Source organism: Dama dama, chromosome 28, assembly GCF_033118175.1.
Source record: "Dama dama isolate Ldn47 chromosome 28, ASM3311817v1, whole genome shotgun sequence".
Lineage (NCBI taxonomy): Eukaryota > Metazoa > Chordata > Mammalia > Artiodactyla > Cervidae > Dama > Dama dama.
In genome coordinates, this window is record NC_083708.1 from 47,491,840 (window position 1) to 47,517,817 (window position 25,978).

General features: G+C 34.1%; 1 protein-coding gene across 2 annotated transcripts in view; it reads left to right on the forward strand.

Moving 5' to 3' along the window:
- Positions 1-25,978, forward strand: part of ASCC3 (activating signal cointegrator 1 complex subunit 3) — a 331,129-nt gene that overhangs the window by 37,597 nt on the left and 267,554 nt on the right. For both annotated transcript variants that reach the window (XM_061131702.1, XM_061131703.1), the window contains exon 5: positions 25,295-25,415. In XM_061131702.1, coding sequence (XP_060987685.1) covers positions 25,295-25,415 — 121 coding nt within the window. The remainder of the gene's footprint in view (positions 1-25,294; positions 25,416-25,978) is intronic.

The window sequence follows — 25,978 nt, forward strand, 5'->3', positions numbered from 1 at the left end:
GGGACAGTTCTGGTTAAACCTGTTGTTACATTGTAATAATTAGAAGTGTACCTTCTTCAAAAAGTATATAGGTTTGAATGATAAATTGCTTGGTTAATCTAGTAATAGCTGATGAAAATAAGTTTCAAAACAGGAATTTTATCTGTCTGTTGAATGACTTACTGATTTAAAAAATATTTTTGGCTAGTTTCTATGATTGAAAGAATAAACTTTCAAAAACAAACTGATCTGGAAATAATTGGACTATTTTATATTACTTGTTCAATAAAGAATTCTGTATTTGTAAGTTTTTTATATCATACAAAGGAAACATTATTTTAATTCCTTTCTATGCCACCGTTTGGTGATGTTACTCAAAAAATGGTGAATTACTCTTACTGTCACATGAAAAGTTTATCTTGAAGGGTTTCAGTTACTTTCAGTCATGGCATTATATTCATTTTCTGATATAAATGTCAAATAATGTCAACCCAGTTTTAATACTGGATGAGTAATATATTTGATGAAGATGAAGAGAGGTGGCATATTGTTGTATTAATAGAAAGGGCAGAGGCTTTGAAATCAGAAGTCCTTCCTTTCCCGCTTATTGGTGGTGAGACTTTAAGTAGTTGAATCTCCTGGAGCCTGTTTTCTAGTTGGACTGTCTCAGGGTAAAAAGAATACATTGATTATGGAGTTGGTATAAGTCTTAAATGGGATACCATAGGTGAAATGATAAGTAGCATTTGGTAAATAATCACTGCATGGTAGCTGTGATTATTTTTGTTGTTGTTATTGAAATTAAGGATTTTAAAATCACACAGAGTATCAGAAATGTAGAAAAAAATCTCAGTAGTATTTTTTTTTTCCAGAAGGGGAAGAGAAATTTAGGGAATAGGAGAAATAGGTATTGGAGGACTAAACCCATGGTAGTTAGGTATTATACTCATTAACTGTAGTTTCAAAGTAAGTTAACATGCTGTTAATTCTTTCATCAGTCTCGCTTACCTTTAATGTTTTACACTTAGTTTATCAGATATGGTCCACACTCATAAGTGGTTCTCTCTGACGTTCTGAAAGGTAGTATTGTTTTAAAAATTGTGATTTATAAAGAAAATTTTACTATTTGCTTGTTGTAATTGAATACATAGCAGTTTTGCTGTGATTATTGTAAACTGAAACTTACAAACATCAAACTAATGGAAATTTTGTCTGAGTGAGCCATAAAGCTATTCTTTTTATTTTAGAGTATCTAGAGTGAAGTTTGCATTTCTTAGTTTTTCACCACAATTCTTAAGTATATAACTGAAACTGGTTGTTGGAAGAACATTTTCTTGTTCTCAAGATCATTTTCATAATGTACCTAACTGCAGGGTCAGAGTGAATTCATGCTTTCATCCAGTCATCATATGTTGTAGCACTAGGTACAGTGCTCCTTACTGAACATAAAAGGATGAATAAGACAGGAACCTTGCTGTTAGGGAATTTGTTGTTTAGTCAGAGGAGGCATGCCAATAAGTAAGTGCACCCAGATACCTAGGTATGATGATACTATATACAAAGAAAAATGGGGCATAAAAGAGTTAGTCATAAATTTTATAGGGGAGTTAGAATGGTAGGAAAAGTATTCACAGAGGAGGGTAAGCATGAGCCAAACCTTAAAATACAACTAGATTTAACTTCTTCAAGTGGATCATAAAGGTAAGGAACATATTTTAAATGTGAGAAAAAGCAAGGTGTGTTTTGAGGGCTGTAGTCTCTACAGTGAAGATGCAAGATATGCAAAGTGAGTGTGGTCAGAGACAAGGATGAGCAGGGAGGTAAGGGCCAAATAAGGGAAAGCCTTATACACCTTGTTCAGGTATATTGTAGGCCACTCTAAAACCTGTAGATACACCCTGCATGATCTTGTTTAATGATTTTCAACCAGGATTTTATGGACAGTTTAACATGTAAGTGAATATCTCATGTACTGCTAGTGGCTTGAGTAATAAGAGTTTTAAATGGTTCATCCTTCAGTGTTTTGGTTTTTTAATAAGTGAATAAAAATAAACAATCATTGTGATAGTTTTTTGTTTGTTTTACAGTATAGTCATATTTACTAGAGCCCTTTCTTTATGATTACATTGTTTTGATAGCAAATTTTCACTATAATTTTGAAGAATAATAGAAGAATGTTTCAATACAGTTATTCTTCATTGCTTTTTCCACTTTTGGGTGTGCTGTATATCTTATGTATTATCTATTTACTTTTAAATTCCTGCTTAAGCTTTAGAAGAGTCTAATTTAAAAGAGTAATCAGTTTATGTGATAGAATAAATTCCATTTTTTAGTTAATTTCTATTTGAGTTAATTTACATTTTCTTAGTTGAGTCTATACAATAGTGATGTTTAAATAACCATGTTTTGTGTTGCTCCAGAAATTTAGCAGAATCATAGAAACCTGTTTTTGCATATAATCTTAAGTATACAAAAACTATGAGTAATACTGAAGGTATTTTTGGTCCTCACCATATGATTTCCCATTTTCAAATTTAGTTTATTGACCTAATGACTGATGATAAAGCTGTTTGTAAGGACTGGCTATTTAAATCTTTTTCCCAAAGACCTTTATGTTGTTAACTAGTGTTACAAATATGAGAAAAAGTGTATGCATATGATGACATTCACCACAGACATGGTGCAAAAGAGGTTCTAGTCTGAAACATGTGGAGAGAAATAATTCTAATAGCAATAGTAATAAATAGCTACTTTTGAGTGCCTACTGTATTAAGTAAGGCATTATGTTAAGTCTTTTTTGTGCATCGCTTCATTTAATCCCTAACAATAATGCTTTGAGGTAGGCAATACTGGATTCAGTTCAGTTCAGTACAGTCGCTCAGTCGTGTCCTACTCTTTGCGACCTCATGAACCGCAGTACGCCAGGCCTCCCTGTCCATCACCAACTCCTGAGGTTTACCCAAACTCATGTCCATTGAGTCGGTGATGCCATCCAACCATCTCATCCTCTGTTGTCCCCTTCTCCTCCTGCCTTCAGTCTTTCCCAACATCAGAGTCTTTTTAAATGAATCAGCTTTTCACATGATTCATGGCCAAAATATTGGAGTTTCAGCTTCCACATCAGTCCTTCCAATGAACACCCAGGACTGATTTCCTTTAGGATGGACTGGTTGGATCTCCTTGCAGTCCAAGGGACTCTCAAGAGTCTTCTCCAACACCACAGTGCAAAAGCATCAATTCCTCGGTGCTCAGCTTTCTTTACAGTCCAACTCTCACATCCATATGTGACAACTGGAAAAACTATAGCCTTGACTAGACGGGCCTTTGTTGGCAAAGTAATGTCTCTGCTTTTTAATATGCTGTCTAGGTTGATCATAACTTTCCTTCCAAGAAGTAAGCGTCTTTTAATTTCATTGTTGCAATCACCATCTGCAGTGATTTTGGAGCCCAAAAAAATAAAATCAGCCACTATTTCCCCATCTATTTGCTATGAAATGATGGGACCAGATGCCGCGATCTTAGTTTTCTGAATGTTGAGCTTTAAGCCAACTTTTTCACTCTCCCCTTTCACTTTCATCAAGAGGCTCTTTAGTTGTTCTTCACTTTCTGCCATAAGGGTGGTGTCATCTACATATCTGAGGTTATTGATATGCTGGATTAAAAACTGTTAGAGACCTTAAGCACTGAAAATGTTAAATGCTGAGGCACTTCTTCTCCCCTCCCATAGATTTTTTAAAAAACTTAAAAGCATGCTACAGCAAATATAAGAAAGTCTAATAAAATTTTATTTTATTTTTACCATTGTGGCTGAACTGATGTCTTTTTCAAACATCAAATTCTTTTTTAAAAAAAAAGTTTTTCTCATTTTTTGGTACCCATGTTTTGCTGGTACTTGAAGGAAATGTTTTGGTGGCCTCATGGATTATTGCTCACTGGAGATACGTGTTTTATAGAGGTGCTGGGAAATTTGTCCGAGGTTGCAGGATAAATAGTGAGTCCAGAGTTTAAACTCAGACATCCCTAACTCCAGTGTGTGCTTTCTTTGCCAAGAAATAGTTCTGTACATTTCCTTAGGTTTGATGCTTTGAAACATCAAGCAGTTTAAGTATGGTTAGGATCTTTGGCATTTACTCTAATTTATAGGTTCTTCAGAAACAATATCTGTTCCTTATAGAGAATTCCAAATATGGAATTGGCTGAAATAAGAGAAAAGATGAAATCTTGAGAACTTGTTAAAGATGAGTTTTAAAATTTTTGTGGGGAATTGCATTTAAAGTAATTCTGTGTTTCTGTGAGTGTTGAACTAGCAAAACAGCCAACTTAGATTTCTGAGTACCATCTTCTTTTCCTTTCCTGCTTTGCATCTTTAAGTTTAAACTCTGACTCCCGGTAATTTCTCTGTTAAGGCTGTAGTTACTATGATTAAGCCTAAGAATTTGTTTGGGCTAGACTCTTTAGTCTTTATACTCTTGAGACTTACTTACTTCTAAAAATACTTACTAAAGTCAGTACATTTTAACTACCCAGAAGAAGATAAGATATAAACATTTTAGATTACTTTCTTAATCAGGACTCATCCGTGATTGGTACAGACATCTTCTTGGCTGCTGATTTTCTGTAACCAGAATTGTAGCAATAGGTTTAGTCCTAACAGGATCACATAGTCAGTGAACTTTCAACAGAAACTTTTCCCCAGAAAAGTAGTAGTTTTAATAACAGCAAAACTCCACTGTTTTGAATGCCTGTTATATATAGAGTTAGATCAAGCTGTCTCCTTTGATATAACCAGTTTCTTCATAGTTCTGCAAGGAGGATGGTGTACCTTGTATAAAGATAACAAACAAACAAAAAACCCCCCAAAACCCGCGTCCCAGTTTGTTTCCTAAAGTCACAAAGCAAGACACTGGTAGATATTCTGGGACTTTTTTTTTAATCACCAGCACAGGCCTGCTGTTCCTCTCTGGTCTGTCACTGGATTCTTTGAAGAGAAGGACACTTACTTACAAGGCTCTGAAGGAAGTTCTGTCTGCGCACTTGCCTGTTGTTGACTATGGGCAGGTTACTACACTCTTGTGAACCTTTGTTTCACAAAGTCGCTGTAAAGATTTGTGAGATACTCCATAGGAAGCACCTACCCTGCATAATGTTCCACAGACTGTAGGTTCTCATACGAAGAACCTACCCTGCATAATGTTCCACAGACTGTACGTTCTCAAATGTTAAATTCTTGCCTTCCACATTAATGAGGATTATATATTTCCACATATGCAAAGTTTTATTAGAGTGGATACATTACAGATCAGTAAATAAATTTTATCTATGCCTTGTTATATATAGATGTTTCAAGTAGTTAATTAAATGATGCTTAAAGGGTAGTTCTTACTTCAGAGAATTATTATTTTTACTGCTTTTTTTTCTCTATTGCTTTTATAAGTCTCACTATTCTAAAAGTCTTGAATTCAGTTTTTGTAGTGAGTTCTGATTTTAAAATCTTTGGTAAAATAGAAAAGAAATTAATAGAAAATTACTTGAGAATATTGGAAATGGAGTATACATATCTCTTGGTATTATTTCAGGATTAAATGCTATTTGCAGTTATTAATATTGATGTAAATATTGATGAGTTATGTGTAACAAGTTCTTAGGAAAAGTGAATTTTGAGTTATATTGATATTATCATAGTTTGCAGTTGTGCAGCTGAGGTTCATTCTTTATAGCTTTTCTAATTTTACATTCACTATTACCATTATTGACTCTATGCAGATGGTATTATTTAACCCATGAAAGTTAATTTCTGAACCCAATCCTCTTTCAGATATGTACCTGATCTTAAAAATTAGGACTTATTTGATTAGAATGTCTTCTGAGAAAAGACTATTTTTTGAAATACTCATTTGCTTATAAATGATTCCAGCATCCTTTGAAATTTTAATATAGAATAATTAGCATGGCTTAATAAAGTGGCTCCCAAACTACATTCTTTAACATTATGGAGGATCTCAGAGTTTTCTTTATGTAGCTTATCATAATGTTCTACTAGGGTTAGACACGACTGAGGGACTGAACTGAGCTGAACTGAATATTATGTTAAAAATTGAAGCAGTTTTTAATATGTTATTAAATATTGTATTTATTAAGTAAAAAGTCATTAAAAATAATACTAAGTCTATTACACTAGTGTAAATAGCTAAATCTATTACATTAATGCCAATAACACTAAATCTGTTACATTAAGTAACATTTTTATGAAAAATAACTTTTCTAAAATAGAATATAAAGTATGAAGAATGGGATTGTATGGCATTTTTTCAAGTCTTTTCAATGTCTAGCTTAATATAAGACAACTAGATTCCCATATGTGCTTCTGCATGCAGTCTATTTGTATATCACACATTATGTAGCCTCTGAAAACTCCACTCAGTTTATACTCAGGGGAGGATGAGGATGAAGGAGGCAAATAACATTTGACTGTTATTACAAAAATAATTTTGGTTCATGGACCTCCTGAAAGGGTCTTGGAGATTCTAGACCACACATTGAAAGTTACTGACTTAATATATATACACTACAGCTTGGCAAGGAGGCTATAGTGATGATTTTGGTACCCAGAGTAGGAAATTTAAAATATTATCGAGCTGAATGACTAACATGAGTGCTTTATGAAAAGTCTTCATATTATATAAGGACGCCAACATTAATGAGGTTGAAATTAAAATAATCTCTCTTCAACTGTGAGGACCAATTATGTGTTGCTTTTTCTATAGTCATTTCACCAAATAATCAGAAGAGCCCTGCCCTTGCCCCTGCCCCAAGTCTGAGTAGAGAGCTGCCATTGGGTAAAATTATACTTACAGAATATTTAGAATCATAGCATTCCCCCCACCCTGCCCCAAAGTATATTATGTGTGTGTCTAGCATTCTATCCAAGTGATGCCCATATAATAAGATCTACTTATTCTAATGAGTTTCTTTTTTTTTTCAAAAGACATTTTACCCCTTTCTTGAGTAGCCCTCTTCTAACTTATTTATTTACTAAACTGGCAACTGCTCCTATTACATCTGCCATTTAGTCTTATATCTAATACATGGGGAAGTAAATTTATAGATGTCTACTCTTTTATATGATTGTGTTTTAGACATGTGATGGCAGTTATATTTTTCTTTTCTTTAGTCTTTTTTTTTTTTTTTTAAGTGTAAAACTCTCCCAGTTTTCCTCTGTTAGCATTAATCCATTATCAATACAATTTGGATACAGCTGTTCAGTCCTCTATAGATCTAACACTATTGACCTGTAGAATGCTTTCATCATCTCATTTTCAAAGGTATCAAACTTTCAGTTGCTTTTCCAGTCTAAGAACAACTAACCTAACAGTCTCATAGGAAAAAGAATTAAGACTATTTTGCCATGATTTTACTTGCGAATTCTGTTCTTTGTTCTGTTACATTTCCATGTATTGATATTAAGTTGAATAATTTTCACAATCCATCTTTTATATCATTTATTTTTTTAAATTGGGGAATTTTGCCTTCATCTGGCACTTCTGTTTTCCTTAATTATTCCTCAGAGATAGCAAAGACTCTGACCTCAAATCTGTAAGTAGTTTTTCAACCTGGGGATATGATTCATCAAGGTCTGAACACCTGAAGTTATTTATCTGAAGAAGTTAAGTGATTCCTTACTACTTTCTCCATAAGATAAAGCTCAGTATTTCTCTGCAGGTAGCATTCAGTCTTTATGGCATCTATTCTGCTCTTTCCTGTCTTAAGCTAATGTTTTCTGTAGGAGAAGTGAGAATGGACTTGCTTCTCTTATCTTCCTCATGGAGGAACATATGTCTTGGTTTTATTTCCTTGCTTCAAACTTGGTAAAGAAAGTCTCTTTGTTATTTCTCTCATTTTAATGTGCCAAGATATTTTTAGAGGTTTAACTTTATAGATACTACAATACTATGTTTTAAAGACATATATGTGTAATTATGTTAGTTTTTATTGTGATCTGCTACCATACTTTCTCTCATGTCCCTCTAGTTTTTGTGTTTTTTTTTAGTTTATGGTTACTGCCTAGCCATAGTGTTTTATAGAATCCAGTTTTTTCCCCTTATTATTTATTTTCAAGACTGTGCTGAAAATTCTAGTCTTTTGTGTCATTTCATTTTTGTAATGTCGACTGTTCTTTACACAACTTTATTTTTCTAATTAAAAAAAATGTATCATTGTAGAAAATTTAGAGCATGCTTATATACAACATGTAGAAACAAAATCATCTGCATTCTCACTATATCTAGTCATGGTCATTGCAACTATTTTGGCATATATATTTTTAAAATATGAATAATTTAAAAGTGGATCATATCATATATGAATTGCTTTTTTGTTACTTAACACTTCTGTGTGAGACAGAAAAACATTTTTATAACAATAAAATCTGCAATGCATTATCTATTGTATACATGTTTTAAATTGAAGTATACTTCACTTACAATGTGATATTAGTTTCATGTATATATCATGGTGATTTGGTTAATGTATAATACTTTTTTAGTGGGTGCAGAGTAATGCATTTTTCATCATATCCTAGTTTATTCTGCTACTGAAGATTTGTTAAATCTGGCCTTTCCCTATGATAAAACTCTTAGCTAAATATTTGCTCACAGACATTTTCTCCTTTAATATATTCCTAGTACTGACAGAATTCTTTCCTGGAAGAATCCACCAGTGCACATTTCTACCTGTAGTGTATAAGAGTATCCTTGAACTTACATTCTTGGCCAGCCCAGTTTATTAGGGAGAAAATGATACCTCACTGTTTTAATTGCATTTTATTACTACTGAGGTAAAGCTTTTTTTCCCCATATATTTATAGGCCACTTACTTCTTTCTTATGAGAATTGTGAATTTTTCATATGATGAAGTTGAATTACTTTTTCTTAATTAATAAGATAATTTATAATGAGATTGCAAATTTTTTTGCAGATATTTTGAGTGTATAAATAGGCAAGTCTGTTCATCTTTTTTTTTTTTTTTTTTTTTTGTGTTCTGCTTAGAAAGGCAGTCCTCAGGACATGATTGAACCTCTCTTTTTTGAATTTTTTTCTTCTTAGTCTCGCTGGGTTTAGTCAGAATGTTATTTGGGGCAGATGTATCTTTGTATTTAATTTGTAGGTACGTATATGAATATATTCACATTACATGCTCTAAAGTGATAGAGCCATTTTCTCCCAAGGTTCTTGTGACTTCCACATTGTCTGCCACTTCAGAATATTCATTCCTACTTTTACTTTATAAGGGATAAAATTTTTATGAGGAAAATTCATGTTCTACTTTTAGCTGAATGTAAAAATTAGGAAAGGTCGAGACAGTTGAAGTGTTTTACCTGCTGTAACAGGTCTCTTTAAGTTTTATAGTCTATATTGGGAAAGCACTAGCTATAAATATATATATAATCATGGTTGAATGTTGCTTTTATCTTCTTTATGGCTCAAATTGTTAGAACAATGGGCTGAATATGACATGATAAAATAGATAAATACAAGTTCATATACTTGTAACAAGGAACACTGTTAATTTTAGATAGGAAGGTCTAGTTCAGCAGCAGCATTTGAATAAACTAAATTCAGTAGGAGTTAGCTATGGGAACTGTGAATTCAAGTGTTTAAGAGAGAATGGGCTTTAGGGCAGACACATGTATGAATCCTAGCTCTCCTGCTGATAACTGACTTTGGCCAAGTCACTTCTCCAAGGGGCAGTTTTCGTAATTGTTATGTGGAGAAAGTGATAGGCTTACCATACAGGTTGCTGTGAAGATAGGGTGTAGAGCACTGGAAACACTTAGAATAATGCCTAGCAGATGCTAAATGTTGCATATGTATTATTTTTGTAAGCAGTCTTATGTAGCTAGCTAACAATACAATTTTAATATTAAAAAAGTACAATCTTATACATGGGTAATGACAGTTAGCTCTTTTTTGTGCTCTTCAGGCCGCACCTGGCCACCATACTTTTTTTAAGGGAGTTACAGTCCTACAAAAGGCATAGAGAAGAGAGTGATGAGGTCAGTGAAGGAAGTAGAATTAATGTTTTGTAATGAACACTTGAAAAACCTCTAACTGGTTATTCTTTTCTAGAGAAAGCTATGGTGGGATAGGAGGATGGGCATAATATTTGAAGATCTGTATGTGGAAGAAGGGTGGCCCAAAATTTTAACTAGGACTCTGGGTGGAAGGTACATGAAGACAGATCTCAGCTCAGGCAAACATTTTCTGAATCCTTTAAATATAAGGTGCTCTTTTGGCAAATAATGAGATCTTTTATTGGAAAGACAGACATGTGTGCTCAATGATTAGTTTGTTGAAATTTCTGGAGGGTTGACTTTTAAGATACCTTTCATCCCCAAGAGTTCTCAAGGTCTTGTGCCATCTTGTTGTAGATATGGAGGAAAAGATATTATTAATATGTTAAGCTCACAATGAGGACTTAAAAATACTTACTTGCTTCCAATTTGTGGCAATAACAGATTTCAGACTATTTTGCTCTTAGTTGGAATGATTGTTCAGAGAGTAAGACATTTTGCCAGATTCCACACATTTAGTTTTATTCTTCTCTGTTTGGTACTGTTCATTCAGTCATTCACTCATTCATTCATTCTCTACTGTGTGTCAAGTACTCTTTGGTTTGGGGAGACAAAAAGGAAAGGTAAGGTAACAGAGTTCAATCACCCCATTCCCATTATCTTGCTTTCTTAAGTCTCTTCCTCTGGGAACTTTCACACATATATTTAAAAGAAGAATGGGCAAGAAAATTATATTTGATATAATGAATGTTGTTATGACTGATTTGGAAGAGCATATGGATTTCCTAAATATATATTGAGAAATATCTGTAATGTATTGATATGGGAAAGAAATAAATATATTAATAGAATAAATAATACATTTCTGTGCTTTAAAAGTATTTGAGAGGAATAAAAAGCATTCTGAATAATGTTTTAGTTGTCAGTTTATAAGCATAAATAAGTATGGCTATTAAATTTAGAAATTGCTGTAAGCATTTATTTAAATATTTAAAATTTAATATTTGTTCAACTTTATATATATATGCATAATATGCATCCACTCATACATGCATATGATGGCTATAAATTTGTTTTCACGAAGGCATTTAAAAATCAGCATAATTTCTTTTTAATAATCTAGTACACTATAAATTTGCCATGTGTGTGCAATTGTAAAGTAAACTTTTAAATATGCAATGATACTTAACTTTAACTTAACTTATACATCTAATTAATTATAGTGTGTGAGGAATAAATAGATTTATATTCCAAGTAGTTTTAATTAAGTTGTAAGTGACCTTGGTTTTTAGCTTTGTTAAGTTGTTGTGTTAGATTAAGTACCTGTAAATAATGAGTAAGTTTTTCTGAAAATGTAATTTATCTAATTCTCTGCAATGCAGCAGCAATTTGCATAGCACATTTTTCTTGAGAGAAAAATAAATGTTAAATAAATACTGTCCTAATTTTCATGGTCATTTTCTTTTGTTGTTTAAGACTTCATTTTGGAATGTATGAATATTTAATAATTTTTTCTGCCACAAATCAAACTAAGAATAGTTTACAGTATTATAAATAACATGCTCTGCTTTATATAATTATTATACTGAGTTCCACATGGACTGTTAATTCAAAACTTTTCAGAATTACTCAGCATTTTCTTTTTTTTTTTTTTTTTTTAATTTATTTTTTTTTTATTTTTATTTTTTTTATTTTTTTTTATTTTTTTCTTTTTTAATTTTTATTATTATTATTTTTTTTTCCCAGTGGGTTTTGTCATACATTGATATGAATCAGCCATGGATTTACATGTATTCCCAATCCCGATCCCCCCTCCCACCTCCCTCTCCACCCGATTCCTCTGGGTCTTCCCAGTGCACCAGGCCCGAGCACTTGTCTCGTGCATCCCACCTGGGCTGGTGATCTGTTTCACCATAGATAGTATACATGCTGTTCTTTTCAAATATCCCACCCTCACATTCTCCCACAAAGTTCAAAAGTCTGTTCTGTGTTTCTGTGTCTCTTTTTCTGTTCTGCATATAGGGTTATCGTTATCACCTTTCTAAATTCCATATACATGTGTCAGTATGCTGTAATGTTCTTTATCTTTCTGGCTTACTTCACTCTGTATAATGGGCTCCAGCTTCATCCATCTCATTAGGACTGGTTCAAATGAATTCTTTTTAATGGCTGAGTAATATTCCATGGTGTATATGTACCACAGCTTCCTTATCCATTCATCTGCTGATGGGCATCTAGGTTGCTTCAATGTAATACACCACATTAACAAATTGAAAGATAAAAACCATATGATTATCTCAGCATTTTCTTTTATCATACTTTATTATTCTTTGTTTTCAGTATGCACATCTTTTTCATTTCATGTATAAATCTAACTAAAGTTGCTTATTGTCTCAAAGGAAGACATTCCCTAAATGAGTATCTTTTTTCTCTGGATAGCACATTTTCTGTAGTGCGTGGTGTATGCTGTTTATTACATACAGTAGAGGTGTAGGTACAACTCTTAAGTTTTAAAATTTTGTAACTAAAAATGGAAATACATGGGTTTGCCTTAGCTTGATTTATGAAAATCAGACTGCCTCCTGTTTGTCGTGGGGCTTTATTGGATAGTCACATGATACTCCAGTTCTCCTACTGTGCTTAGAATGCCAACCTAAGCAGATAATTTGTAAATTACCCTGCTTTAATATTAATGTGTTAGTTGCTCAGTCATGTCTGACTCCTTGTGACCCCATGGACTGTAGCCTGCCAGGCTTCTCTATCCATGGAATTCTCCAGGCAAGGATACTGAAGTGGGTTGCCATTCCCTTCTCCAAGGGATCGTCCTGACCCAGGGATCAACTCCAGGTCTCCTGAGTTGCAGGTGGATTGTTTACCATCTGAGCCACTAGGGAAGCCCATTTTAATACTAATGCCTAAGGTTATTCTGACTTCATAAAGTAAACTTCTGGAGGTTTCTTTATTTTTTAAAAGGTTTCTTAAAGAAAGTAATTATTTCTTTCATGAAAATTTGACACTAGTATGCTAATAAACTTTCTCACCTGCTGTCTTTTGTAGTTAGCAATTCACATTTTCCAGTTGTTGGTTTATTCAGATTTTCTGTTTCTTCTTAAATCGTTTGACAATTGTATTTGTCTATGAAATTAGCCATTTCATTAGCCACATATTCAAGCTTTTTGCTCTAAAGTTATTCGTAAATGTCGTCTTATTAAAAAAATTTTTTTTACACCAACTTTTAGTTATGTTGCCCCAGTACCTAATTTTTGATACAAGAGTGTTTGCTTTCAAAGAACCATGTTTTAATTTTGCTGGTCTGTATTTTTTCTCACATATATTTTGGCTTTTGTTCATATAGCGGGTATCCGTTTTAAACAATAAGACATCTGGTAGTTTCCCATCTTTAGATACAAAGGGGTTGGGACAAGCCTGATGTCCTTCAAGTTACACCCAGTTATAATGGATATAATTGTTTCACAGTGGAAATGGGTTTCTTCTTTGAAATGTTTAATCTGTTTATAACTACTTGTTTTTAAATGCTATCGATAACAATCATGATAGCATTTCAAATACTCTAAAAGTATAAAATGACATCGAGGACATTTATTGTTATCTGCAAAATAAAATAGATCCCAATGAGAATATTAAAAAATATATATATTTTATGACCTGGTAACTAATGTGGTTTGAAAATGACCTCATATTGACCATTAATTCCCTCTTTTCATTACTCATTTTCTTCACAAAGATTTGTTAAGCATCTTTTTTTTTTTTTATATGTAAGGCATTTTACTAGGTAGTTTTTATTTAAACCACAAGTGTATGGTCCTTTAACTTTACAAATATTTATCAGCAGTGGGAGAATCACCTTGATTGATAGAGCTTTAAAATTTGTTTTTCCTTGAATCAGTTATCATCATTTTTTAAATTAATAAACTTTTTAAATAGCAGCATTGTTTACAGAAAAATTGAGCAAGAAGGATAGAATGTTTCAATATAGCTTCTTTTGTTCTGTTTCATAAATCCTTTTAATAGAAAACAACTGCTTTATTATCTCCTGGAACTTTAGTGCTTACTTGAAAGGCTTTATCACATTGTTCCATATTACCTTTTTCTGAGTAAACTTAAGTTCCTGTGTTGATTTTGTTGACTGTCATTTTTACTGTAAGATTTGCTCCTATGTTTTACAATTTTAATTCTTATGCTGATGTTGATTTGTAGGGTCTTCCCTCCACATTCCCCCTCCTCCCCATCTTAGATTGCTGTAGAAGGTGTGGCCCCAAATCTCATCTTGGTGGTAGTTCTTTTCAGGCCCTTCTCATGATCAGGGGAGCCCCGTGCCCATGCTCTGGCTTCACCTAAGTCACTGGCTCTACTTCCCACGTTGTTTGCAGCATTTTTCATCTCGATTGTCTCACAGGAGCCAGGCTCCTGGCCTTGCTGTCCAAAACTGGAGCTCAGCTTGTCACTTTTACCCTACTCAGTGCTTTACTTTTTCTGCTTGATTTATGGTCCAGGGCAATATTTTTCTTCTTTTTAAGTTTGAGGTATCTTTTAGGTTTTTCTCTTTTTCTGTCTTGCCAGAGAAGGTGCATTCAAGTGTGAATTTTGTGCCATACCTTCTTTTTCATCTTAATTGCTAATACTTATTATCAGAAGGCAGCCTCCTTCCAGTGTTAAGCATAAAAGGGAGTTTTTTTCAAGATAATTTTAGGAAGAAATTTAAATGTAAAATATATTATATTTTTTAAAAAAGAGTAATGACTGTGATTATCCTTTAAGATCATCATTATTTTTTATTGTGACAAACTGTTTAAGGGTTTTTTTATTTATAAACATTCTACAATTTGAAAATAGTAGACTAAATTCAGTATATGGAAAGGCAGTTGTCCTGTCAGAATCCGTGACCAATGAACACTTTTTCAGCTGTTCTTTCTACTTAGGGTTAAAATGGAAATCTTAAGTTTGCTCAAGACAATGGAAAATTAATCATGATGGTTTTGTTGTTTTAATAAGAATAACTAATACTTGTAGCCTTTACAAGTATTTTGATAATTTTAACAAAAAGATCCCAGGAACTCATTGTTACTCACTTTATTATTTTTGTTGTTGTTTAGTGGCCAAGTCGCTAAGTTGTGTCTGACTCTTTGCGACCCCACGGACTGTAACCCACCAGGCTGCTCTGTTCGAGGGGTTTCCCAGGCAGGAATACCGGAGTGGGTTGCCATTTCCTTCGCAGGGACATTATTATTTAGCCTGATTTTGTCATTTTGAAAGAACTGATTGATTTCCTTGTGGCCGTGCTGTGTCTTGGTTGCCGTGGGCCCTTTCTCTCGTCGCTGGGAGCGGGCGCAGCTCTTCGTTGCAGTGCGCGGCTTCTCCTCTCGGCTGTGTGGCTTCAGCAGCTGTGGCATGTGGGCTCTAGAGCACAAGCTCTCTAGCTGCGGTACGCGAGCTTAGCTGCTTCTAGGCATGTGGGGTCTTCCTGGACCAGGGATCGAACCTGCGTCTCTTGCATCGGCAGGTAGATTCTTGACCGCTGAGCCACCAAGGAAGCCCTATTTTGGTACTTTTAACCCTGTGTCTTGTTTGTGTGGGTGCTTGATTCTCATAACTTTATTGCTTATGCATTTTGTATACTAACTAATACCCAGCAAAAGTGATGTGTTCTATAATGTTTCTGGGGACTCAATTTCTGTGTAGAGAGTTTAGTGTCTTACAAATCCTCCAGATAGAAAGTTCCCTTAATAAATGCTGTGATTTTCCTTGTCTCTGCCAGTAAGAAAAGAGGCTGAACATTATTCCCTGTGTATTGCCATGAAACATAATAAATAAGTCTCATACCAACATTAAATGTATATTTGAGGAGTTACAGGTATTGCTTTCTGTGAAAATGTTAAATTGCTTTTGATACACAATTAAATAAGCTTACTTCGAGAGTAATACTTTATTCACTTGCTCCATTTTGTAAATCTAGCCATTTAAATGCTCAAACAAATTTTTAATTTCTGTTTGCGAGCTGCTGTTCCTTTCTCTAGCTAGCTTAGTTCAAAGTGCCATGATGGCTCTTCTGTTAATGAGTAATATATAATGTACTTTCCACACTTTCTGCATCTCTATACCTCTCCAGTTAGATATCAGGATAATGGGTTTACTTATTAACTCAAATGATTAAATTGCTAAACATTTATTGCTATTCAAACTGATAATTATAATATTGTTAAAGGTACTGAAATAGTTTTTCAGTGGTCAGATTTTTTAGAAAATGCTGTGTTAGCCTGATTCCTGTGTGGTTACATTGTACTTGATTAAAAAAAAAAAAAAGGTTTTTCGTTTGAAAAATAAGATTTGGTAGAGGAAAAAAGTTTATTCCTTGGTCCTTGTACTATTAGTTATCAGCTGATTTGTCAACATGATAAGGGATTTTTTGGTTTATATAATTTCTTGTGTTCATTCCAAATAATGGCAATTTGTAAAAACCTATTTTATTTATTAAGTTGGTAATGTTTTGTATCCTTAGTGGACAAAAAGTTAAAAAGCAGTTGTTAAACCAGAATCTGGTTTGTATTATCTAAAAATAAAACTTCATCTGATTAGATAATATATGTTTATTACTGTAGAAAATTTGGAAAAGGCAAAAATGAAAAATGTGCAGTTTAGTGATATTCTTTCAGCCTTTCTCTGAGTAGGACTTGCTTGTGTATTTTTATGAGATACTTTGTGTAAAAAACAGAATTTAATGAAATAAAAAATAAAGACAGTTGTCAAAAGCAAACTAGATATCCTTCAGTATGCGTAAACTGTGGTATATCCATATGATGGAACAGTATTCAATGATTAAAGAAAATGAGCCTGCAAGCCATGAAAAAACTTAAGAACCTTAAATGATTATGATTAAGTGAAAGAAGTCAATCAGAAAAGGGTGTGCACTGTATGATTCCAGCTATGTGACATCCTGGAAAAGGCAAAACCCTGGAGACAGTCAAAAGATAAGTGGTTGCCAGGGTTTGGGGACAAAGAACAAAGGGATGAATTGGTGGAGCGCAGGGGGTTTTTAGGGCCGTGAACTCTTCTGTTATGATACTATAATGATGGGTACATGTAGGCATCATACATTTGCCAAAACTTGAAGAATATACAACACAAAAAGTAGATAAACTCTAATGTAAAACTATGAGCTTTAAAGAAAATCAGATTTGGTAGTCATTGTGATACAACTCGACAGATAAATTTTGCTGTATAAAAATATTCTATCTAGATCTCAGCAGAGTGTTTTATAATAGAACCAATATATCTTCCAGCCCAGTGCTGTCTTTTTGCGATGACTGAAGTATTCTGTTTGCTCTTCAATGCAGTGGCCACTAGCCTCATCACTAGCCTCGTCTCTTGACATGTGGTTAATGTGACAGGAGAATTTAAAAGGATGCCGTTTTGAAGAGTGTTTAACTTTATTATTGATATTAAAATTCTTTCTAGTCAGAGCAGTGTCATTGAATATACCTCAGTATCAGTGTTATTGACTCTTCATTTAGCACTTTGTGATGTTTTGAGGTTCTGGTTCTATGTTCAGTTCAGTTCAGTATTTTATCTTGAGAACAGTGGAAGGCAATTGAAAATTTCTTGTCAAGGAGTGGACGGAAGGCAGTGACGATTGATCAGACCTACATTTCATAAAATCGTCATTGTTCTGTGCTTATGTCACTTGGATAGATGTGCAAAAACCATTTAGGAAGCCCTTTGAGTGGTACAGGCAATAACGAGGAGTTTCAGACAGGCAAGGAGAAAGGCTTGAAATCTGTTTAGTAACAGAGAACTTGAGAGTGGATTGGATGACAGGAGTAGAGCTGGGTGTGATGGGGTAAAGAGGCGGTAAGGGTACATTTTAGCTTTTGACTTGTGTAACTGGAAGGATGGCGGTGCCATTCATGGAAATAAAAACAAGTGTAAAACAGTGAAATATGTGGAAAACAGAGATAGTTTTGGGCATATGTGGAATTGTGGGAGGATTTAAGACTTCCACATGAAGTTCAGCATAGAGATCTGGGAAGGATGTGTAAATTTATGAGTTATCAGTATATGCGTGGTAATGGGAGTTGAAGGCTTGTATGCAAGCAGTTAAGGAAAGAACAAGGAGTGGAATTAAGAGAAAGCCTGGGATTAAACCTTAAGGAGCTCCAATGTGTAATAGTTAAAGTGAACCTGAAGAGAAGATAGGAATGTAACAGAGTGATAGGATACATATCAAAAGAATGGTGTGTCAAGGATATCAAAGGAAAAGTGTGTTTCAAGAAGGATAAAGAATGACATATGGAGGAAGATCAAGGAAGATGGACCCAGAATAATATTCATTGTCTTTGTCAAATCTATGAATGAGGATCCTTTGAACAGAATGGATAATAATAGATAAGAGATCTGCAGTTGAAAACATTTGCATAGATATATCTTATTTTTACTTTCCTTTTCTTGTTCTACTCTTCTTTTGTGTGTTTAAAAATGTATAGATTAAAATTGAACTCAGCCTTCTAAATATGATTAAATTATCAGCCTGCCAACACAGGAGACACAAGAGATGGGAGTCCAATCCCTGTGTCAGGAGATCTCCTAGAGTAGGAAATGCAACCCGCTCCAGTATTCTTGCCTGGGAACTTCCATGGACAGAGGAGCCTGGTGGGCTAATTTCTTTAAAGAAAATAAAAAATTACAAGTACAAAAAAATATGATTCAATTAATGTAGTATCCTTTGAGATGCTAAATGGGGTTTTTGAGATACAATTTTGCAATTACTACAGTAAATTTTCCCCTAGCCTTCATTGCATTTTTTAAAATCCATATTGAGTCAGTAAATAACCAACCTCCCCGGCTACAGTCCATGGGGTTGCAAAGAGTTGGACACCACTGAGCAAGTAACACACACACACACACACACAGACACAGACACAGACACAGACACAGACACACTGTCCTTTCTGGATTTTTCTTAGGAATTTACTTGTGGGATAATATTTCTTCATCTTGTACAGTACACAGGAGCTTTTTCTATTTGAATTTTTAGTGTTGATTTTACATGTGGGTTCTATAATTGTGGGGTTTTATATTTACCTCTATTACTTTTCCTTTGATCTGGCAGATTATATCAGACTATACAGAAAATTTCAAAATTTTTATTCTGTCATGAACCATATTAATACTTGAAGTAAATTTGATTTAATATGTCTTCTAGTTTATATATCATAAAATTTTGAACAGGACAAAGCCATGGTCAATCTTTTTTTTTTAATTCTCTTTTTTTTTATATTAAACTTTTAAATTTTGTATTGGCGTATAGCCAGTTAACAGTGTTGTGATATTTTCAGGTGGCCAGAGAAGGGACTCAGTCATACCTGTACATATATCCATTCTCCCCCAAGCTCCCTCCCGTCCAGGCTTTCACAGAACATCAGGCAGAGGTTCCGTGTGCTGGGCCGTAGGTTCTTGTTGGTTATCTGTTTTCTAAGATTGATTGATGTATTTAATTTTGGGGCTGTGGTGCTTTGTTGTTTTGCAAGAGCTTTCTTTAGCTGGCCATGCCTTCTCTTGTTGCGGAGCTCGGGCTCTTTATTGGAGTTGCGGTTCCCAGGCTGTAGAGCACTGGCTCCATAGCTGTGGTGCCGACTTTGTTGCTCTGAGGCAAGTGGGATCTTCTTGGACCAGGGATCAAACCCATGTCCCTTGCATTGCAAGGCAGATTCTTATGCACTGGACCACCAGGGAAGCCAGGTTATCCATTTTGAATATAGCAGTGTGTACCTGTCTATCACCATGGCCAATTTTTGAAGAACAACTTTTAGAGGGTAGCCTCCATATTGTGGTTAATTCCATAATCCACTTAACTGTATTGTTGTACCTCATTCACATGAATGTATTATGCCTAATGTGCATCACTAGCTGTTTTTCAGAATGCCCATTGACTTTTTGATAGGGAGAATCAGTTCAGTTCAGTCATTCAGTCTTGTCCAGCTCTTTGCAGCCCCGTGGACTGCAGCACTCCAGGCTTCCCTGTCCTTCACTAACTCCCGGAAGTTGCTCAAACTCATGTCCACCGCGTCGGTGATCCATCCAAGCATCTCATCTTCTCTTATCCCCTTCTCCTCCTGCCTTCAGTCTTTCCCAGCATCAGAATCTTTTCCAATGAGTCATTTCTTCACTGGGAGAAGGAAGACTGATTGGTCTTTATTTTGAAAGTGATTTTTTTGGAACTTCAGATAGACTTATTTTTGACTTTTAATGAATTCCTTAATATTGACTAGATGGAAACAGTGTAACTGACAAACCTTTTAAAAACCTGGGTTTTATTTGCTTTAAAGCTTGTTTTAATGATTAAATACTTGGTCTAACACTTTGTGACTAACCTGAGAAATAGGATTCAAACAGGACATTACCATGACCAGACCCTTTTACTTGGCAATAATGTTTTGCATGAAAATCTTTGAGTAAACCCATAATACAAGTATGTTTATCATGTTTATTGTGGGATTTCACAAACCCTCAGCATATCTCTGCATACCCCAGCTCTTGAACAGATTTATAGTTCTTATTTAGCCCCATGATAACTTTTTTTCTTACCAGTTTTCCTAAGATTTGTAGTATAATTTTCCATGGTGTATTATTTAAAGGTTTTCATTACTTTATATTTTGCTTTTATGATAATATAATGTTTGTGATTTATTTGATACTGTGTTGGGATATAGCATCCACTATAGCTTTGTTCCTGTTGGAATAAAAATGATGTAAGTCAGAATACAGTGGAAACTGGGGATTGCCTTTCCTGAGAGATTCACAAACTACATTCGTCTGTTAAAAGTGTAAGAAACAAAGAAGTAATGCTGCTTTAAATTTAGTCCGTACATGTTCTGAGATTTTTTTTTTTGGCTTTTCAGGAATGTAGTCTATTGGTTAATTTTTCTTATTGTTTCCATTGTTTTAGTCTAATGAGGAGGTACTTTAATTTGCTCATCTAATTTAATAAAAAAGGAATTATAATAAGTGAAATCTCTGAGCACCTTTATCTGTTGATAAATTATTTAATAGATAATGTTGGCTTTAGCAGAATCTACCAGGAATAGGATATTACCTGTCTGTTCCTATAAATCTCATATCCTTAACTTATAGCCAGAGTACTAAAACTTGTCTTTTTTTTGTTTGAGAGCTGTATTTTTTTTTTTTAAACTCTGTAGTTGATGCCTTCTTCTCTACCCATAGCTAACTTTTCCTGCCCACCCCTCCTTTTTTTTTTTTTTCCAATTTGATAGCTTCTGGAACTTGTTTGCAGTGATCCAGACAGCTGTACCTTTATAAACAGCTAGTCTCTGCGCCAGATTAGTTTGTAGTGCAAATCTTTTTCTTTTTTTTGGAGTGAAGATCTTGAATGAGAACTGCACCTGCTCTCAGTGTAGATGAAAATGGCAAATGTTAGGAAAAGCAGAATTTGGGATTGCTCTAAATCTGATGGCAGCTGATCTCAGAATTCTGCTGGGGATTCTTCATCGTGGGTTAGGGAAGTCCTGCTATTCAGAGCAAAACAGCTTTCTTGTCTCTTTTGTGAGATCACAGATGTGTTATTTTTAAGAAATATTAATAACATGTTCTTTGTGCTGTGATTTTATACCTGAGATATTTTGTCTAGAAGTTATCTTCGAGTTACACTGGTGGTTTCCTAAAATTATGTTGGACTAAAAATTTCTGAATCTAATTTTTCATATGTCAACATTATATTTCAAATTAAATAACCTTGAGTAGCTGGGAATATATGTCAGGGTAACTGCTCCAGTAAATCATATCCTTATAGGGAAATGGTCTCAATTTAAGAATTAACACAGTCTTTGAAAGTTGATAGGATATAAAGACCTTCCATGGTGTATGTAGAGAACATTTCCTAATAGAGTTTGTTTGGAGTGTCAGGGGAAATTAACTCTGTAGGTATGTGTCACATTTATGTTTTTTGAATTTCTTGTTTTTTAATATCACCTTTACCTTAAGCATGAGGCTTGCTTGTGTCTAACAGCCATTCAAAACCTACTTAAAATGCTTATCAGAAAATTTATATTTAATCTTTATCTTTAATATTTCCAACCCTAAGCAGTTTATTGGTTACTTTTAGTATTACAAGTCATTTTGGTTCATAGTTTTAAAAATAGCTTCATCGATAAATAGTACACATACCATACTATTCACTCACTTAAAGTATATAAATCAGTAATTTTTAGTATATTCATAGGTAAGTACAACCATCACCATGGTCAACATTAAAGCATTTACGAAACTTCAAAAAGAAATCCGGAACCTTTAGCTACTTTTTCTGTACTTCCTCCTGACCCCACCCCCTTGCCCCAAACCCTAAGCCTTGAAACCACTAGCTTACTTTCTGTCTCTAGAGATTTCCCTATTTAAGACATTATATTAATGGAATCATAATATGTGACCTTTTGTGACTAACTTATTTCACTTAGCAAAGTGTTTTGAAGGTTCATCCACATTGTATACGACTTCATTCCTTTTTATGCCTTAGTATTTTCTGTTGTGTGAGTATACTGCTTTTTGTTTATCCATGCATGAGTTGATGGACATTTGGGTTATTTCTACCTTTTGGCTATGTTAATAGCGCTATTTGTGTGCAAGTTTTTGTTTGGATATGTTTTAAATTCTTTTGGGTGTATACCTAGGGATGGAAATGCTGAGTCATATTGTAATCCTGTGTTTAACTTACTGAGGAACCAGAAAACTGTTTTTCACAATGGTTACACAACTTTGTATTCCTACAAAGTATGAGAATTCTAGTTTTCTCTACATCCTTCCCAACACATTATTTTCCATTAAAAAATTCTTCTTTCCAGTGGGTCTTCTTTGTATTTCTTTAGTGACTAATGATGTTGAGTATCTTTTCATGTGCTTATTGGTCGTTTATCGATTTTCCTTGGATAAATCAGATCCTTGGTTCATTTTCTCATTGGTTACCTTTTTATTAGTAGTAAGAACTTTCACAGATATATGGTTGGTAAATATTTTATCCTGTCCTGTGAGTTGTCTTATTCACTTTCTTGATGGTATCCTTGAAGCAGATGTTTCTTATGTTGATGAAGTCCAGATTATCTGTGTTTTCTTGTGTTACTTATGCTTTTGGTGTCGTATATAAGAATCCCTTACCAAATCTGAACCCATTAAGATTTACTTGAATAAAGAGTTCATAAGTTTGTTTGTTAAATGTAGATCACTGTTTCATTTCAATTTAATTTTCGTGTGTGGTATAAGGGTCCAACTTCAATTTGTTTCATATGGGGCTAGCCAGTTGTCCCATCATTTGTTGAAAAGACTGATCTTTCCTCACTGAATGGTCTTGGCGTGCTTTTTGAAAACTTCACTTATTTATTAGTTCTAATACTATTTTTTTATGTTCTTTAGTATTTTCCACATAGAGAAAGTTTAGTATTTTCTATTTTCCAACTATTTCTACAAATAGAAATAGTTATACCTTTTCATTTTCAATCTGGATGCTTTCTGCTTCTTTTTCTTGCCTAATTGCCCTGACTTGAACCTCCAGTACAATGTTCAGTAGAGTCACAAATGCACACCCTTTTGTCTTGTTTCCATTCTTAGTGGGAAAGTAATCCAGTGTTTCACCATTAAGTATGACGTTAACTGTGGGATTTTTATAGATGCCCTTTATCAGGTTATGGAAGTTCCTTTCTAGTCTTAGCTCATTCATTGTTTTTATCACAAAAGGATGTTGGATTTTATCAAATGGTTTTTCTGCATCTGTTGAACTAACCATATGATTTTTGCTTTTTATTCTATTGCAATGATGTAATATAGATATGATTTTCTTACATTGAACTAACCTGATATTCCTGAAATAAATCTCACATTGTCATGGTATATAAATTTTTCATAAATTGCTGGATTTGATCTGGGTTGCTTGTATTTCCCTGAGGCTTTTGTGTCCATATTGCTAAGAAATACTCATCTATAGTTTTCTTTTGATGTATTTGTCTAGTTGTGGGGTCAGAGTAGTACTGACCTCATAAAATGAATTGTGAAATATTCTTTCCTCTTCTGTTTTTTGGAAGTGTTTGTGAGGAATTGGTATTAACTTTTTAAATGCTTTGTAGAATTCACCATTGAAGCTATCTGGACCTGGATTTTTCTTTGTGGGTAGTTTCTGATTACTAATTCAGTTTTCACTTGTTTTAGATTTCTTCAGATTGTCTTGAGTTAGTTTTGGTAGTCTGTGTCTTTCTAAGAAGTTGTCCATTTCTTCTAGTTCCACCTACAAGGCTTGTTATTGTTATTTGCGTGTTGGTTTAGTGGCCAGCTGGATTATTTCAGTGCAGACATTTCTTTCTCACTCCACAGTGTTGAGTTTCTGGTGGTGGTCCTTGTGGAGACACATCTGTGAGTTTACCTGAAGTCACTTTGGGACAAAGATAGTGTTAGCCGAACCCTTTTTCCCACTTCCCCTGACCCCACTCAGCCCTTAATCTTTACTAATTACCAGCTGACCATTCTATTGTTTGCAAAAATGCCCTGGGCCTTAAATTATTCCATGCACTAATCCAATACATTTGTGACCCCTTTGAAGGAATAATTCCAAATGTTAGTGTTGATATTTATTCTCACCCCAAGAGGGTCCTTCCAGTTGTGTCTTTCTCAGTTCTCTTCTACAGCTTAGTTGTTGAATCTGTGAATCTTCTAATTGTGGTTTACCACAACTCTGCTGTTTTTGAGATAGCTCTTTGGATTCAACTTCATGGCCTTGGTTATCCCAAGAGAAACCAATTGTAAGAAACTTTTGGCCTGTGATTTAGAGTTTTATATATGAATCATAATTATTTTAACAATTGGATCACGCTCTTTAATTATATAGGGCTTCTCTGGTGGCTCAGTGGTAAAGATCCACCTTCGATTCAGGAGACCAGGGTTTGATCCTTGGGTTGGGAAGATCCCCTGGAGAAGGAAATGGAAACCCACTCCAATAACCTTGCCTGGGAAATCCCATATAATTGCAGATAGCCTTATAAAGCTGAAAGCTCTTTAGCAATATGAGGAGTTTTTTTTTTTTTCTTTCCTAAGTTATTATATTTTTTACAATTCTTTTCTAAATATTTTTTAGGTTCTTCTGTGTTAGTTTAACTTCATTGCTCTGTTGAATAGATGGTAATAACTTGAAAACATTAATTTTGAGGTAACAGTTTGTTTTGATTTTCCTCTTCTTATAAGCTGTTTGAGCTGCTGGGACCTGATGGACTTGAACTTATTGAGAAACTCCTCCAGAACAGAATTACAATTGTGGACAGATTTCTTAATTCTTCAAATGATCATAAGTTTCAGGCTCTTCAAGGTAAGAAAGTAATCAGTGGTAATTTTACTTTAAAGGAAAAACTCATTGTTTAGCAATTTTTTAATACAATTATACTTTAAATTTTCTTTGGTTGTTATTTAACTTACTGATAACATTCTCTTAAGTAGATTTTAGATATGGCAGATTATGAAACAAGTATCAATGCCCTAAATAAGGTTTTATGTCAGAGAGTCTATCTATGTTTAAGTATGGCAGATATTTGGATAGACAAAAAAAGAATTAAAGCAACTACATATAATGCTTAGGGTCAAATAGAGTTACAATTTATAACCACATTTTTTATTTTGAAAATTTCAGACCTTAGTAATGGTACAAAGATAGTATAATAACTACTCATACACTCTTCCTGTAGATTCACCAATCATTAACATTTTGCTTCCATACCCACCCTTTATCTTTCTCACACACTCACACACAAACACACATGTGCAGGTGTATGCATACATGGACACACACACGTACACAGTTAAAATTTTTGCTAAACAATAGGAAGTTGCACACATCATAATATTTTAGATATAAAATCTTCAATATACAAAGTC